Source organism: Camelus bactrianus, chromosome 7, assembly GCF_048773025.1.
Source record: "Camelus bactrianus isolate YW-2024 breed Bactrian camel chromosome 7, ASM4877302v1, whole genome shotgun sequence".
Lineage (NCBI taxonomy): Eukaryota > Metazoa > Chordata > Mammalia > Artiodactyla > Camelidae > Camelus > Camelus bactrianus.
Genome location: NC_133545.1, coordinates 77838857 through 77856219, shown reverse-complemented (window position 1 = coordinate 77856219; position 17363 = coordinate 77838857). Strand labels below are relative to the sequence as shown.

Sequence of the window (17363 nt, the reverse complement as noted above, 5' to 3'; positions counted from 1 at the left end):
TCATTTAAAGAATACTTTTATTGATTTTATAAGTGTTCCAGTTAGCATATATTATTTCAGTTTACATCAGGATAAATTGCAAAGATTATTAGAAAGCTTTAGTAGATTTTTAAACATTGACTTAATCCAGAATTTTCTCTTATATAAACTTGTTTTTTTAATATTTTTTGATTATTTACCCATTGATAACTATAAATTTTTTTATGCTTTTAATGACAGTACCTTTATGTGTATTCATATTATTTTATTCTCTTTTTCTGATTTTAATTTTACTTTTCATTAGAAAAAGTTAGAAATTGTATATTAATGGTTTTGAAGTTGCCCTTGTAATTCATTTGGATTAGAAATTATTTTCCCTCATAATTGGAATAAATATTTTATATTGTTCAAAATCTTTTCTATGATTGATTTTATTTGTTACAAGAAGCTTTTATTAATAATTTTTCCTATTTGTTTAGTTATATTTTGATTATTATATATTAAAATCTTACACCTTTTAAACCTATGTTATTCTGTTTTTCAGTCTGTGTCATCATTTTTACTTCTGTGCAAATACCACATTACTTTTTTAAAACTTTGCTTTATAATTTCATTGTTTTCATTTATATTACATATTATTGAAATCACTCAAATTGTAATAAACATTTTTCTTGAAACTATTTTTTCCTATAGGCCTATTTTGTTATCAGATTCAAGATACCTACTTAAGTATGATTAAATTATGTCAAGTATAAAACTTTTTACACCTAGAATAAGGAAATGAAAATCAGTGTGTGTGCATAGTTGTCATTTTTGGAGTTTTGTTGGACTTCTTGACTTTAAAGTTTCCTCTAACTTTGTGTGTTTTCTAAGGCTGCTTTAGTGAAATAATTTTTTTTAATCGGGGGTAGGGGAGTTTTTAAAACAACCCTATCTTAGACTTAACCATTTGAAATAAATAACAAATAGGGATTCTGAGATGATTTTGTTGTGGCGGTGGTGATGATAATGATACTTTCAGTACTTGGACGCCCAGATGTCGTTGTTAATTGGATAATTCAGTTTTACCAGTATTTTAACCCCGCAGCATCCATGTTGTTTGACGGTGTTTTGTGGTTGTTTTGCCTTAATTTAAATTTGTTATTTAGCTCAGTATTCTCCAGTAACTGTATTTTTTATAAAACATATGATGTGGGGGCAGGAAAGATTGATGTTGCAGAGCAAGGTAAAACATGGTCATTGTGATAAGCCCTGATCTTACAATACTATTTATTTTGATTTAAAGGTAACATTTTTATTGAGTGGATTCTACAGTGACATCTTTCCTTTCCAGATTATTATTCATCAGTCTGCCAGATAACCCTTTATAAATCATAGCCTTACATTTTACTATTTGCTTTTGTAAAAGACAGGCTTTAGTCTGCAGTTTCTTAATACTCAAGGCTTTGTAGAAAAGTCAGATGTGGTGCTTTTTAGATAATTGTATGATTGTATTCTGCAAATGGCCTTAAGAAGTAATATATAAATAAATAAAAATTAACAAACCAACAGACTGGGAAAGTATTCATAGCAAATATATTAGGCAAACAGTGCATATTATTGTATAATCAGTACAAAGTGATGTAAAAAGAAATAGGGGTGAAAATTCATAGAGATTTTCAAAAGGAGATACAGATAGTAAAAAAATTAGTTATTCAGCCTCATCATTTAAAAGTTCATGTTAGACTGCAAATAAGAACATACTTCTAGCAGCATATAAAATTTTCAAAACAGTGATACTATCCAGTGCTATCTATGGTGAGGTAACCCATAAATTACTGGGAAATTGTATAAACTGGTTATACCCTTTTTGAAAAGCAGTTTGATAATTTATGTCAATAAACTTACAATTGTTACTTTGATCTAATAATTTTATTGTTGTTTCTCAAGGAAATAATTAAAGATATTTAAAATCTTTATTTTTCTTTATGATAAATAATTACTCCATATTAGGAAAATGGTTAAATACTTTTTCATTTATTTGGTGAAATGTTGGGCAACTGTCAAAAATTGGCATTTATAAGTGCTATAATATGGGGGAATGCTTATAACATTAAGTTGATAAGAAGACATTGTAAATAAATATAATTAAAAATATGAACAAGACTCATGGGTAAGTTAAAAAGTAGGTTAAGAATGTAAAAAAATATAGTAGATCTTTACTTTTAAGCACAACCAAGATTTTAAGTATTTTAGGAACATCTGAAGGTTGGTTGAAATTTCTCTGAAGCGCTCATCTGAGTTGTGCTCTTTGCATAGTTGGTGTGTAGGAGGGGAGTCACTTTCATCAGTAAGTGACTGTAGCCAGCTGCCCAGTCCCCGTATGTCAGTTTTTGCTTTTCTGTTCTTTCTCACACAAACATCCAGAGGGAGGGAGTATGCTATTTTGATGCTACTTGGGAATTTGAAGATACGTAAATTGCTCAGACATATTCATGTATATTTCAGTGATTCACTTGGCAGTTGTGGCCTCTGTGTTGTGGGGTTATATAATTTCCTCCCTTCAAAATATTCTGATTTTCAAAAATTCTTTAATTAGCATGGCATTTTTAAATGGAAGAGCCTTTATTGAGTTAACCAGTTAATAATCTTAGTGTTAAACTCTTCTTCACGAGAAACAATGTATTCTGTTTTTCCCAGTGTCTCATTTGTCACTAATCCTATCCAGATCTGACACTTTTTATCTCTAGAAGTTCAATTTGTGCTTCACTTTATTATACGTGTCTTTACTAACATGTTTAGTCTTTTTTTGTTTTTGAACACGAGATATGGTTATAACTGTTGTAATCTCCTTGTTTATAATGCTATAAACTCTGCCATTGGTTCATACTTGTTTAATATTTAATGGGAAAATGTGAAATGCAAAACTGTTTTTAACATGTGTAAGCTACAAATACTGCCTACCAAGTTTAAGTATTAGAATATTTTAAGCATGTTGTATTGACTGTCTCTATAACTTTTCTAAATGTTGTTAATGTTTGTATGTGTCCCTAAGTAACTTATCATTTAATCTTACGCATGTTAACTTAATATGAATTACCTCTTCTGTGTGTATTATTCTAAAACTTGTTCTTCTTCCTTAATATTATGTTATTGAGAGGCATCACATTGATGTGTATACCTGTTTTTTACTTTTCTGTAGTAGTGCTTAGAATGAATATAGTTTTATTTATCTTCTGTCCAGTTGATGGTCATTTCAGCGATACTTGTTTTTAACAATGCTGTTATGAAATTTCCCTAGATGTGCTTCACAAGGAACAGATGCAAAAAGGCTTGCAATGGTGATAGTAATTGTATGCAACAGACAAACAGGAGGAGGGATTTAGTATGAGCCATCCGTTCTCCTGGGTGGGTGGATAGTGTTGCTACTTTTTTTTTTGTCTGTCTCCTCCCAACCCCCTGTTTCTACCTTTGTCTCTTTTATTGAAAAGCAGTTTTGTGAAATAATCAGGAAGAAAAATAATACGGCACTTTCTCTCTCCCAGCTGGTAGAACCCTTTGACTCCAAATTTAGCATATCTTTTGGTTATTTCTTAAAATGAGTGATTGTAAATATAGAAAGGTTAAACAGATTGGGGAGTTGGGAAAGGGAGGTGGTTAGATAATGTGATGAGGGCCACTGTTTACCTTAAAAATGTATTGGGGTTAATCATTTATGTCTCTTCTTTACTAGATTGTAAACTCTGTGAGGCCATACACTATATTTAGTTTTTTCTGTTTGTCCCAGAACCTGATATAATACAGATATTTATAATATATGTATTAATATACATGTATATAATACAGATATTTATAATATAATGACAGATATTTGTATCTGTCAGTGGTTGTAACTTTGTGCTTTTTCTTCCTGTCTTAGACTTGTCTACTTGGGCTCAGGATTTATGTCTGATTCTTTCCTGTATGTTTGTGGCTTATAAATGACTGATACTCAATAAATGGATTGAATGAATGATTTGAATCGTCTCCAGAGTTACAGATCAATGTTCACAAGAGTAAAGGAACTGTTGGCTTTGCTTATCCCTAGAAAGTTATAACTGGAGGGAACATTAGGGTTTATGTAGTCTAGTTCTTCATTTTTCAGATAAAGTAAGTGGTATCAAAGATTGCAAGACTTACATCCAGAAACATATATGGCAGAAGTAGTTAGAAACCAGCCAGATCTCTTACTCATAGTGCATTTTCCTTTTTTTAACTTAATTGTGATATTTTTTCTCAGATAACAGAAAAAAAGAAAAGTTGTTAACAAGCATGAAAAGAAGATATTTTCTATTATCTGTATGTTTGTAGTTTGATTCTATATGGTCTAGTCAGTGTTTCAGGGTGAACATAGCATTTCCTCATTGATCATTACCACAACTTAGGTAAGATAAAATTTTCTCAAATTTTTATGAAAAATAAAATTTAAAAATCAGATTAAAAATATTTCCTGTGGATTATAATTCACCCTACATTTACATAATAGATTGGTGTATAAAATGCTTTGTTATTCATGAACTTATATTCATTCTTCTGATAGTCTAAAGAGTTATGTAGGATGTAAATGATAAATTATTGACATTTTACTGATGAAAAAACTGAGGTTCAGTGAGGCTGTATTGCTTAATTATGATAACCTAGTGAGTAAATTATGAGGCAGAATCTAAGCTCAAATGATTTAAAGGCATTTTCAATACTCTTCCCACTGTAGAAAGCCAAAAGTCCCTTTAAGATAGACACATTTTTAAAAATGCTTGTGGTTGAAGGACAATTCGTAGTAACTACCATTAGCTACCCTTTGCATTGTTTCCTTTCATCCGCTTAGGTAGAACTACTATATAGTGTTCAGTCAGCAGATGCTTGGGTACTGCTAAGTGGTCAATTAGCATTGTACTGGATGCTTTAATGTAGTTTCAACTAGGTAGTACATTATGACCCACCTTAAGTAAAATACGATAGTATATAAGTGCTAGGGATATATTTTAATAAGATTTAAAGTTTAGAAATTAGTTCTAATCAAGAGAATATAGTGAGAGACACGTTTGATATTCTGTTGAGGAACTGGAAAACAATCATCATCTGTGTAGATCAGTTTTGTTTTTTAGAAATAATTTATCTTGTTAAAATAGAAAATATGAGTTTTAGAACTATGTCTGAGATGCTTAATAAAACCTTGATCTTTATTTGTAGCATGTTTTTCATTTTTCAAATCTTTTTATTAAAGCATAACACAGACTTTTTGTAGCATTTTAGTTACCTTAGGTATGTCTAGGATTAAGCCAAAAAATAAAAAAAAAAATTTCTATAAATAGAAATGTGCAGAGACAACTGTTGTAACATATTGTTAGATTTCTTTTCATACGTCTTGTTCTGCAGGTATAATTCTATAAATAGAATATATATAATTCTATGGAATTTATATTTATGTATTATATTTATAGTTTAATTCTATGTTTACATATTATTATATAAATACATATATGTTTACATATAATTATATAGATAGGTTAATGTCTCTGTAATTTTTTTATTCAATAATACCATGAAATTCCTTCAATGTAAATTAGGTCTGTATGATCATGTAATCATTCTGCAAATGTTGGACATTTGTTTCAAATGTTTTGTTATTACAGAATAACTTTTAAAACTGTCTTGCAACTTGAGAAATTTCTAAGATTATCAGGATATTTACTTACACTAAATAAATTGGGCACACTTTTTTGGTAATCTGTTGATAGTACTTTGAATTTAGGATAATCATAATTTTTACTCTTGCTCTACCAATTCTGTCGTATTTGGAATATCTTGCTCCAGAGTAAAGTTGCTTATTAAGTAGAAAATGTTTGGGTGACTATTTTTTAAATACAGATTTTGAAAGGAAGTAGTGTTCAACAACAAATCTACAATATTTTGAAGAAGTCAGACGTGATGCTTTGATACCTTGATATGTATTCAGTATTGAAATATTTAAATGTATGTTCTTTTTTTAATAGATTATCTTTCTCAAGGAATAGATCTTTCTGGAATTGAAGTAATAGAAAATGATCTACTATTTATTGCAAGAGCTCGACTCGAAGTGGAAAATCAAGCTAAGCGTCTACTAGAACAGGGTGTGGAGACTCAGGTAATAAAAATAATAATGCTTTTTTAATATGAAAAATATGTCATAATATAGATGAACATTTGATTTTGGTTTTAAAAAAGGGATATATGTCCTTGTTTTATCACTGAGGAATTATGGATTATGGTCTACGGTTTGAATTGGAGTTTAGGACATAAACTAAGTACAGGGAAGTTTTTTAAATATGTGTTTATTTACTTCTACTAAAAACAGATTCTAAAATTTCTAATATATGTAATATGCAGTATATTTAATATCGTGTGTATATGTGGATAGATAGTTAACAGATGTTGAATATACTTAGTTTGTCCGAGGCATGGTACTCACGTAAGGCTTTCAGTACCCAGTAAGCATGGTATCATTGCTGCTTCCATTTCATAAATGCGGAAACTAAGAGCTTACATAATTTGTTGAAGATCACGCATCTAGGAAATGATATAGTTTGGCAAACATGAAGCACTCTGACCCCAGAGACTTGCACCCTTAATAATCTCTCGGTTAGAATTAAAAAAAAAAAAAAAAAAAAAAGACTCGAGATTTCTCCTAATGTATCATTTTCCTGATGCTTAATTTTCTGAGTTAGAGGAAACCTAAAGGTATTGATGTAGTAGAATCAATGATTTAGATGTAAGTCTCGGTTCTTCTCTATCTGTATTGCACCAGATATTTTCTCCATTTGTATTGGACCTAAATACAGTTATTAATATACATTTTTATTCATATTCTTTAACCCAGGAATTTCATTTTATGCATTTGTATTGGACAAAAACAGTTTTATAAATACTCAGTTCTTTAAGTAGTCTCTAAATCAGGAAGGTATTTATTTGACTTCTGATTCTTAATTATAACTGATGTCAGTTACTGTTTTAAATGAACTTTGAAAGTTGATTATCGTATACGTGTTGAAAAGTGAACAAATTAGAGACATACAAATAGAATAAAATACCACACCTGTGAAATCAAAACTCAGGTCAAGAAATAGGACTGGAGTCTATTCACTGTCTCTCACAATCACCACTCTCTCCTTTTTTTCAAAGGTAACTTTTGTTCTAACACTGGAGTTTAGTTTTATTTGCTGCCAATTGTGTTTCAACTCTAGATCTCACTATAAAGATAAAATGCTTATACTGTTAAAAAAATAAGATACTTGTCTACATCAAATAAGAGATGATACCTTTTTCTCAAAGAAATGCTCAAGGAATTGCAAGTCAACTTTGAATTAAGATGAATATTTGTATAGAAAATTGGTAGCAGCCCAGTTCATTAAAAATAATCTCTGATTTAAATCTCTGTTTACTGTTTAAAAATTTTTACCTGTGAAGTTTTTATTGCTATATATGTACATATATGCATATATCTTTAACTTACACAATTCTTAATATTTTACTATATTTTAGAATCATGAGGAAAATGGTAGAAGGGAAACAATATTGAAGTTTGTAGAATTAAAATATAATTTTTAACAGAGACGAGGGATTTTAACACCCAAAGGAATGGTTACTTAAAAGCCTTTTTAAAATTATATTCTCATATTTTAAATATTTTCTAGAGATTCCTAAGTAAACTATTTTAGGTATGTTATTATTTTGTGTACATTTTAACATTTGTCAAGTATAACTTTGCTTCAGTTCTTAAATCATACTGAAATTAAAGTAGAACTGATAAACTTTTAAGAAATTATTCCTTAAATATTGATAGTATTATTATATATTCAGAATGTATAAAGTTAATCAAAAGATTATTCAGTTTTTCAATGGGTGACTGTTGTTTCACTAGTGGCCCGTATCTTATCAATGAGATTAAATAAGATAAAGAAGAAGATTAAAAATACTGTGTGTTTACTGGGTAGATGTGCAATGATCTGCGTGGAACCAGAAAGCTATAATTTTGGTGTATGTTTCTGTGTGGCTTGGAGGAGGGCAGATTTTTCTAGGTGGAAGGGAATATTATCTCTTTGTGAGACTGCATGTATTATATTATCAAAGTTTCTTAACATTAATCATTAATATTTTCTAATTCATTTGTCTTGTTAAATTCCATATGTATAAACCTTCAGAGTATAATTTGGCTTCCTACGTAATTTTCTGAAAGGGAGAAAATGTACTGATTTGCCAGTGTTAGTATGCTGGTTCATTTCACAGTTTTTACAGTGTTTCTTAGGTATAAACTGATATTCATTCTTATAATATCATTTATTTCTGAATTTAGTCATGTGTGTGTGTTTCCCTCAGACCTGGGTCCTGTGGGTTATTCTCATAAAGTCAGGTTTCTGGCTTTGGAGAGATGAGAAGATGAAACCCTCATCAATGATGATGTCACTGAGATAGTATTTTTGGGAAGCAGGATGTTTTAGTGGAAAGAGTCTGTGTTTTGGAGCCTCTTTCCTATTCCTCTTAGAAAGCAACAAGACAGAGGTAACATCCAGCTGTGTCAACAAGCAGTTTAGGAATTAAGGATGAAACTAACCTTTATTGAATGCCTGTTCTCTGTCAGGATTTGTGTTAGTCACTTTATATTTTTTACCTCAGTCACAGTAACAGATCTGGGAGGAAGATATAATTATCCACTTTTTATAGTTAAGAAAACAAAGGCCTGGAAAGGTTAAGAAATAAGCTGCAGACTACTCAGCTAGCAAGTGGTAGAGTCATGGTCTGGAGTGCCTGCTTTCCCTTTTTTTTTTTTTTTTCTTAACAGGACCAAGCAGTTTATTCTAATTTTGTTAAATAATTACATTTTATATCATTCAAGAATTTGTGAAGCAATTTATATTGAAAAAGGAATTTTTATAGTATAAAAATTTCTTTGCGAAGTCTCCATGTGATGACTAATCTAAACCAGTTTTTCAGTACTCCTCACAATTGTTATTTCTCACTGTCCAACTTTTTCTTTTTTTTCCATTCTCTGAAATGACTCTTTTAGACTGTCCACTGTCCATCAGCCCTCCCCTCACACCCCACACACCTAGTAAGGCAGATGCCCTTAATTTCTACTTCCCAGAGGTGCCTCTTGCAGCACCTGTACCCTGGGTCCCGTTTTCTTAAGAAACCTTATCGTTTGTATTTCCATCTCATTTATTACGTCATCCTCTCTCTTACCCTTTTCCTTCTTGTCAGCATTTAAATATACATCTTTTACGCCACTCTCCTCTGCATTCTCTGTTTCACAAGCTTTCTTTTAGTTGTTCACATGCCCATTTTCCTTCCTCCTTTAGGTCCTTCTTGTTCTTTTTATGCCTGGAATATTCTTTCCACTTCCCATTAAAACAGTTGGGGCCCTTATATCTATTTGATTCTCAAAATATATTCCCATTTATAAGAAATCATTGAAATAGTTAAACATATTATTAATATTTATTATAAGTATAGACTAATAAAATAATTACAGCATTTTAATTTTTAATTAATATTGCATGCTTGAAATATTACACTTAAGTAGTTTATAGACTCATAACCTGAATAGAGATACTCAGTAAAGAAGGAACTTTTGAGAAATTGCATGTCATCACTTGCATTTAAGAATTAACTTCTGATATTAATTCGGTTTTTCAAAAATATTAGTGATCTTTTATTGAGTCTGTAGTTGGTGGCCATCATTTTCAGTGTCAATTAATTGTAAAACTCAAATTTACTAAAAGAAAATTAGTGCAATTTCTTTTTGTAGCATTCTTTTTCCATAACCAGAAATGTTAAAATTAATGCAGATAACTTCTTTTTGAGCATTACTGTTTTTTCCCTAGTTAATTCCTTAAGTGTGCTGTATTCATTTGTAGGTTTTAATAGCTTTGTAGTACTACAAAGTCTCTAGTACTCTATTATAAAACTTAGGTCTTGGAAGACATAAACTAATAATCATTTAGATGCTAATGAAGTGTCATTTCTAATTATATTAAAAAAACTATAAATTTCTGACCTCACAAAGTCATGTTATTTCTGTATGAAACAGTTTCGTAGTGATACCACTGCCACTTTCTTTATAAAAAGTTGGGAAGCATACCATCATCACCGCATTAGGAAAAACATTCTTCAATTTACTTGGCAGTCTTTTTCACAAACATGGGGCTAGGTATGGTGACCATCTGCAGCTCTTCCTTGACTCCTCTTTCTTTCTTTCTTTTTTTTTACTGATTCTCAGAATCTTTCATTGACACATGCTGGACAAAGAAAGAGAGAACCTTATGGTGTTTTCAAAACTGCAACAGACTCCATTACCTCAAGCTCTAACTAGCTTTCAAAAATAGGTGATAGAGATTTTGATCTGGATGAGTTCCTGCATCACCATAGATACCAGGCCCCCACAGTGAAATGGTGACATTTTAATTAGAAAGATGGCTTTAACTTGTGAATTACAAGCTTTCCCAGTAAACAAGTGCAGGACTTTCTGGAGGTTCCAGGATGGAGGAAGATGATGTTCTTCTTTGTCTTTAAAAGTCACCAGGAAGAGGGTCTGCGCGCTGAGGTCTTTTCAGCTCTGTACTGGGCTATAATCTCCCTTGTGGTAGTTGTTGCCAGTACTAGGATGTAAACGTGCACCAACCCGCCTTTTCCCTGAGTCAGAAAATCTCTGTCAGGCCCAGAGTACCAGTGCTTAGCAGTTGTCAGCTAAAACTACCAGGACAGCATAATCTAGACAGACTCTCTAAGATAACAGTGTGGAATTGAAGTTCAAAGGCTAACTGTCTCCATGGCACACAGTAGATGATTATGATGTTAGGAACCGTTTTTACTCACGTAGTTAAAAATTCTAAACTGTTTCTAGTTCAGAAAGAGTACCAATTCAGATGTGTTGTGTTGAAGATTTCTGGAAGTTAAGCATTTTCTTAAGCTTCAAAAAGAACTTTCTGGCAAAGTCGAACCCACTGATTCCTTTTGTCATTAATTACGATAATTCAGTATGCAACAGTTCTTTTGTGATCCTTTTCTGTGGGCCCAACACCAACAGTGGGCTCAATGTCAATTGACTTATCAAGCTTAATATCTGCTTTAAGAAGTCTAGCTTTCCTATTGTTAGGGGCTGTTTTTCCTGGCTTGACTCATTAATTCTAGAACAGATCTCATCATTGAATCTATAGAAATGTTTTGCATATTTGGTCAAAATGTTTTTGCCATTTACTAAATATAAATTTCAAGAATTTTTCAACTCTTGTTTGAAGCATTTTCTCTTGACACACAGTAAACAATTTAGGGGAAGGGCGAGATGGGTGAAGGGGCCAAAGGGTACAAACTTCCAGTTATAAAATAAGTCACGAAGATATAACGTACAATATTGTGATTATAGCTAATAATACTGTATTGTATATTTGAACGTTGCTAATAGAGTAGATTTTAAAAGTTCTCATCACAGGAAGAAAATTTTGTGACTATATATGGTGACAGAGGTTTATTAACTGAACTTGCTGTAGTAATCATTTTGCAATACATACAAATATGGAATCATTAAATTATATACCTGAAACTAATATAATGTATGTCAATTATATCTCAATTTTAAAATGTATAAAGGATGATCATAGTATGAGCTCTTCAAGTTACACAGATCTAAAGATACCATACATTTTCTTTATTTTACCAGCCTCAGTAGATAATTTGCCACCCCTGTCTTTTGCCTCTATCACTGTTAGCTTTCCTTAGATTCTAAATTGATCATCTAAATGGTTTCCCTAAAGCTTAATTTGTCTTGCTTGTCCAGCTTGTGCTTACTATTTTATTCTTAAATTTGAATGGATATTAATTTGAACTCTTACTTAACACTCTAAATCAGGGGTTGACAAACTACATACAGTCTGTGGACTGTTTTTTTGTGGCCCAAGTGCTAAGAGTTGTTTTTAATATTTTTAAGTAGTTGGAAAGAAAAACAGAAAGAACATACAACAGAGACCATATGTGGCCTTCACAGCCTAAAATATTTACTGTCTTGCCCTTTAAGAACCTTAAATGTGTGCTGATCCCAATTTAAATGTATTTTCTTCGTGGTGGGTGCTTTAATATTTTCCCTCTTCCATCCTTTCTTCCTCCCAGCACCGTTTCCTCTTTTGCAGTATTTCAGTTATGTTATTTCTCTGTGTTTTTGTTCCATGCCACATGTAAAGTAGTAATGTTATTCTTGTTTCTGTATTGTACAGTCATGTTACTTTCTTCTTTATATGGTCTCTTGCCGTGAACAATGCACAGGAACACTGGCTGCTTCGTTACTTATTGTGGTCTTGCAGTGCAGATTCACATCTGACTACTTGCTTCCAGCCCTAGGGTCTTCAGTGTTACTGCCCTCCATGGTTTTTCACTTTGCTGAATAATGTCTCATTTTTATCCTGCCCTGTGAATAACTTTTTCAGAAACTGACTAAGGTTTCTTTATATTTCATATAGAATTCTATCACTACTCTTTGATTAAAATTTGGTAATCACTCTTTAATGTATGTAAAATTGTGTTCTGTTTCTCAAAAATTCAGAACTTTTTAATTTGGATAACTCTTCTTTATATTATTTTACTCAATTTAAACATCCTTATGCTGGCTTTTTGTTAGAGCAGTAAATGCTACAATTTTTATTTTGCAATTCAGAAAAAAAAGGGAAGAACCAGGCAACCACTTTGCATCACTATAGATTACTTTGCATTTTCCATAGATTTATACAATTGAAGTCATACAGTGTGTTCTTTCTTGTGTCTGGCTCTATCCATTCAACACAGTTATTTTGAAATTGATTTGTATCATGTGCATAGGTAGCTGGTCCTTTTTAAATTGCTAATTAGTATTCCATTTTATTGAAGTACATTTATCTGTTCACTTATTGACAGTCATTTGGGTTATTTCCAGTTTGGGGCTACTGCAAATAAAGCTGCCATGAACAGTCAAGTACATGTCTGTGTCAGCATGTTTCCTTTTGTTGAGTAAATACCTAATGCAAAGAATAGTTGGGTTTTTGTCAAAGAAGGGTATGTTTACTTTTTAGAGAGACTGCTAGTTTTCCAAAGTGGTTCTCCTATTTTATATTCCCATATGAGTAGATTAGAGTTTTGGTTCCTCCAGATCCTTGCCAAAATTTGATGTTGGCAGTCTTTTAAATTTTAACCATTTCAATAGGGTAGATTCTCACTATAGTTTCAATTTACCTTTTCTTAATTGCTGATGTGACCAACTTTTCAAATGCCTAATAATCTTACAAAGATCTCTGCCCAACATTTGAAGAATTTATTGTCTTCTTACTGATTTGTAAGGATTCTTTTTGTTTTGTTTGTGTTTTTTTGGAGGGGGGTGGTAATTTTGTTTATTTATATACCCCCACTGCCATTTTCTTTTAATGTCTTCCTGTTTCTTTTTTGGTTTTTGGTTTTTTTTTTTTTATGGTTTTGGAGAGGGAAGGTAATTATGTCTATTTATTTGTTTATTTATAATGGAGGTACTGGGGATTGAACCCTAGACCTTGTGCATGCTAAGCACGTGCTCTACCACTGAGCTATACCTTCCCCTCTGTAAGGTTTCTTACTGTATTCTGGGTACATTCTTTTGTCCTACATGTGTATTGTAAATATTTTCTCCCATTCTGTGGCTTGCCTTTTTTGTTTTAGCATTGTTATAGAGGTGTAATTTACACACCATAAAATTCATGCATTTTAAGCATTATAGTTTGATGAGTTTTACTAAATTTATAGTTGTGCAGCCATCTCACAACCCAGATTTTTTTTTTTAAAAACTGGTATCACCACAAAGCAGTCTCCTAATGCCTGTTTGCTGTCAGTTCCTCCTCCCACCCCTAGACCGAGGCCATTACTGATTTGCTTTCTCTCTCTCTGTGGAGTTGCCTTTTTCTAAAAATGTCATATAAATGGAACTAGATAGTAGGCAATCTTACATATCTAGCTTCTTTCACTTAGCACAATGTACTATTTAGGTTCATCTATAGTTGTTGAATATTTAAGTAGTCCTTTTTACTGCTGAGTAATGTTCCAATCTATGGATATACTCAGTTTGTTTATTGATAAGTTGATGAACATTTGATTGGTTAGTCTTTGGCCTTTAAGACTAATGCTGCCCTCCCCATCCCCCTGCCTCAATATCATCTTTTTGGAGAGCAAAATTTTTTAATTTGATAAAACCAGTTTATCCAGTTTTCATTTGTGTGTTATATAAGAAGTTTTTGTCTACCCTAAAGTTGGAAAGCTTTCTTCCTACGTTTCCTTTTATAATCTTATAATTTTATGTTTTAAGTTTAATTTTTATGTAAGGTTCACTTTTTTCTCATAGGCATATTCAGTTGCTCAAGCACCTTTTGTTGAGAAAGATTATTTTTTTCCTCCATTGAAATACTTTGTGAATTTGTGTGTATTATGGCACCTTGAGAGTATTTTAACTCCCTGTCAATCTTTCTGCTAATGGTTTTAACATCTATTGATAATTTTTGCCTAAATCTTTTTATTTTTTTCAACAGAGATTGTAAAAGAGTGGTTTTATATTTTTGTTATTACTGTGTATTTGTTAGCCATGATTCTTTTGTAAAGAGGAACTTTCACTCAATAGATAAGAATACTTGGTTACCCTGAACTGCAGTTCCTTTTTAAAATGATGAAAATGATGGGTAAATACTTAAATTTTATACTTTCATTACCAATTTAGAGAGTAGTTTATATAATAAATCACCTTCAGTGGTGGCAAATGACACATAATTTTGTTCTTTGGTTTTCCTTTTTTTTTTTTAATTGTTATGGACTCATGTATTTTTAAATATTGTTCTTTGATCAGTTTGGTGCTGGGTGAGACTGCTAGAGCTGTAACGAGCTAGACCAGCAGTGGCTTAAACAGTTAGGGGTTTGTCTGGATGTGGGCAGTGCTAATACTGTTTCAGCTATTTGACAAGGATGCAGGTCTTTCTTTCCATTCTACCTTCCTTAGTGTCATCTTACTTGTCACATCATGGTCACAAGATAACTGTCACACCCATAGGCATTATGTTCAAGGTGTGGAGACAGGGCATGTCAGCTGGCAGTCAAAAGGCTCTGTCACAAAATCCTTGTTCATGATTGTCCCAGCAGACCTGTCCTTATGTCTCATTGGCCAGAGATGGGTCTCATGGTCACCCCAGCTGTCAGGAGGACTGTGAAAACAAGGATCTGGTGAAGAGAAATGGAATTGTCAGCGTTGGCTTAGGCTGATAAGGAGCCATTGCCTGCTGCAGTGCACACTGCCACTCCTTGGGAAAATGAGGTTTTTACTAATTAAGAAAGAAGGAGAGAATGAATTTGGGGGAATAACTAACAATGTCTGCCATAAATACCTTTGGAAAAGCCCAGAATGACTAGAATTATTATATGGTATTGTTTTATTTAAAAGTAAGCTACAAATATACATTTAACTTAAAAATTATATTGTAGGAGGCGGGCGTAGCTACCTCTGTAGGTAGACGGTGTGCTTAGCATGTACGAGGTCCTGGGTTCAATTCCCTAGTACCTCCATTTAAAAAAGGTTTTTAAATAAATAAATCTAATCCCCCCCCCACAAAAAATCCAAAATAATTTATATTTAAAGAGTAAGATTTGGGGGCTTGCCACATTATCATTTCATGATTACTTTAATTTTCCTATAAAATTCATTTTATTATTACCCATTTTTAGTGTCCTTGAAATATATTCTGCTATTATCTAATATGATTAGAATATTGTTTTAAGTATTGACATCGTTTAAAAACTTCAGTGCCAGACTATAGTTCGTATAGACTGTGTTCTTCAGATTTGTTTTATATAAAGAAATTTGGAAGTTAAAAGAAACTTTCTGTATATTGATCATCTCTTTACCTTCTCCATTTTCTTAGGCTCTCTGCATGTTACTCTTTTTCTGCAGAATCTTCCTCTTCCAATCCATGTTCATTTTCATTCTCTTCTCTCTTTTTTCTTTATTCTCTCATTTTCCCTGTGCCTTTCTATAGATCTTCTCTTTTTCTGCTTCTCTCCAAAAAGGGCTAGAATAAAGTTGATTTCTGGTTGATAAGATTATATTGCACTATTAAATGTTCATCTTAGTTTCTTAATTTCATTTGGTTATGCACTGTTGACTGCTGATTGTTAACAGGATCTGAAATAATCATATTAGGTTAGCCAAGCAGTACATATCAAGCATTAGTGTGCTGTATGCTAGTGAATCAGAAAAGCCACTGGTAAGCTCTGGATCACAACCAAGATAGCTAATATAATTCTTGCTTTTAAATTGCGTTGTTTAATGTGATTGTCTCTTCCTTCAGTACTTGTAATCTCCCATGGGGCTCCATTAGGTTTTCAGTGTTTTAGGCATGTCATAGCCCCAAAAAAGTATCAGGTGTATGTGTCATGTTAGGGCACATGAATATTACAAATTGCCGTAAGTGTTTTGACCTAATATATACTTATTATGTGGAAGGTGTTGTGGATTTATTAACACTACTCTTGATAAATAAAACGCTTGGATTTTAGAATGCCTCATTTATTGTGCATGATGAAGGTGCTGTGCTTTTTTATTGTGTTAAATTTAAATGAAAACTAGCCTCAGTTTATTAAATACATATATTCGAATGAGGGAGCAGTTTAAAGAATTGTCTGCTTTTTGATAAAAATTCTCAGATCTGACTCCTTTCTATGCTATAGAAAAATAAAACAAAAATCTTTGGGGGGTTTTCAACAGTAAATGTTGTCTGTTTAGTGAAAGATAAGTGTTCTTTGACTCTTTGCTTGAGCTGACTTTGCATCTTTGTCACTATGATCTCTTTGACTTTGGGGAGCCAAGTTGGAAACATGTGGATCATTTTTCTCTCCGTCCCCACCTTTCTCTGTCACTCCCCGCTTTTTAATGTGATTCTAGTGTTCATCTTTTATTTTAATTGAATATGAAATGGCTTTCTAATCAAACCTTGAGGAAATGTTGTAGTCCTGAAACCTCCTCACTAACGATCAAAACAGCAGAATAGCAGCAGCAGAGTTTGTTGCGTTTGTCCTTTTCTTTCCCTCTGCTTATTGCATTCTTTTATATATGAAACCTAAAGAAAAAGATTTAGCTGCTGAGGAATTATTTCATTACTTTTACAAAAAAGTTAAATATGATCGTTAGTCTTTATGATACAAAGGTTATTTAAACCTCGCAGAGTGAACTCCTGGTAGTGGACAACTATGCAATGTTTGCATTTTGTTTCTGATTAGATCAAATTCTGTCACCTTTTCCATTTCTAACTTCAGTTATTTTGAAGCTTTTAAAATCCTACCAAACTTTTGGTTTAGTGCTGTATTTATGC

At 32.1% G+C, this 17363-nt stretch overlaps 1 protein-coding gene across 1 annotated transcript in view; it reads left to right on the top strand.

Moving 5' to 3' along the window:
- COG5 (component of oligomeric golgi complex 5) overlaps positions 1–17363 on the top strand; it is a 240407-nt gene that overhangs the window by 99728 nt on the left and 123316 nt on the right. The window contains exon 7 of the mRNA XM_074367660.1: positions 5991–6121. Coding sequence (XP_074223761.1) covers positions 5991–6121 — 131 coding nt within the window. The remainder of the gene's footprint in view (positions 1–5990; positions 6122–17363) is intronic.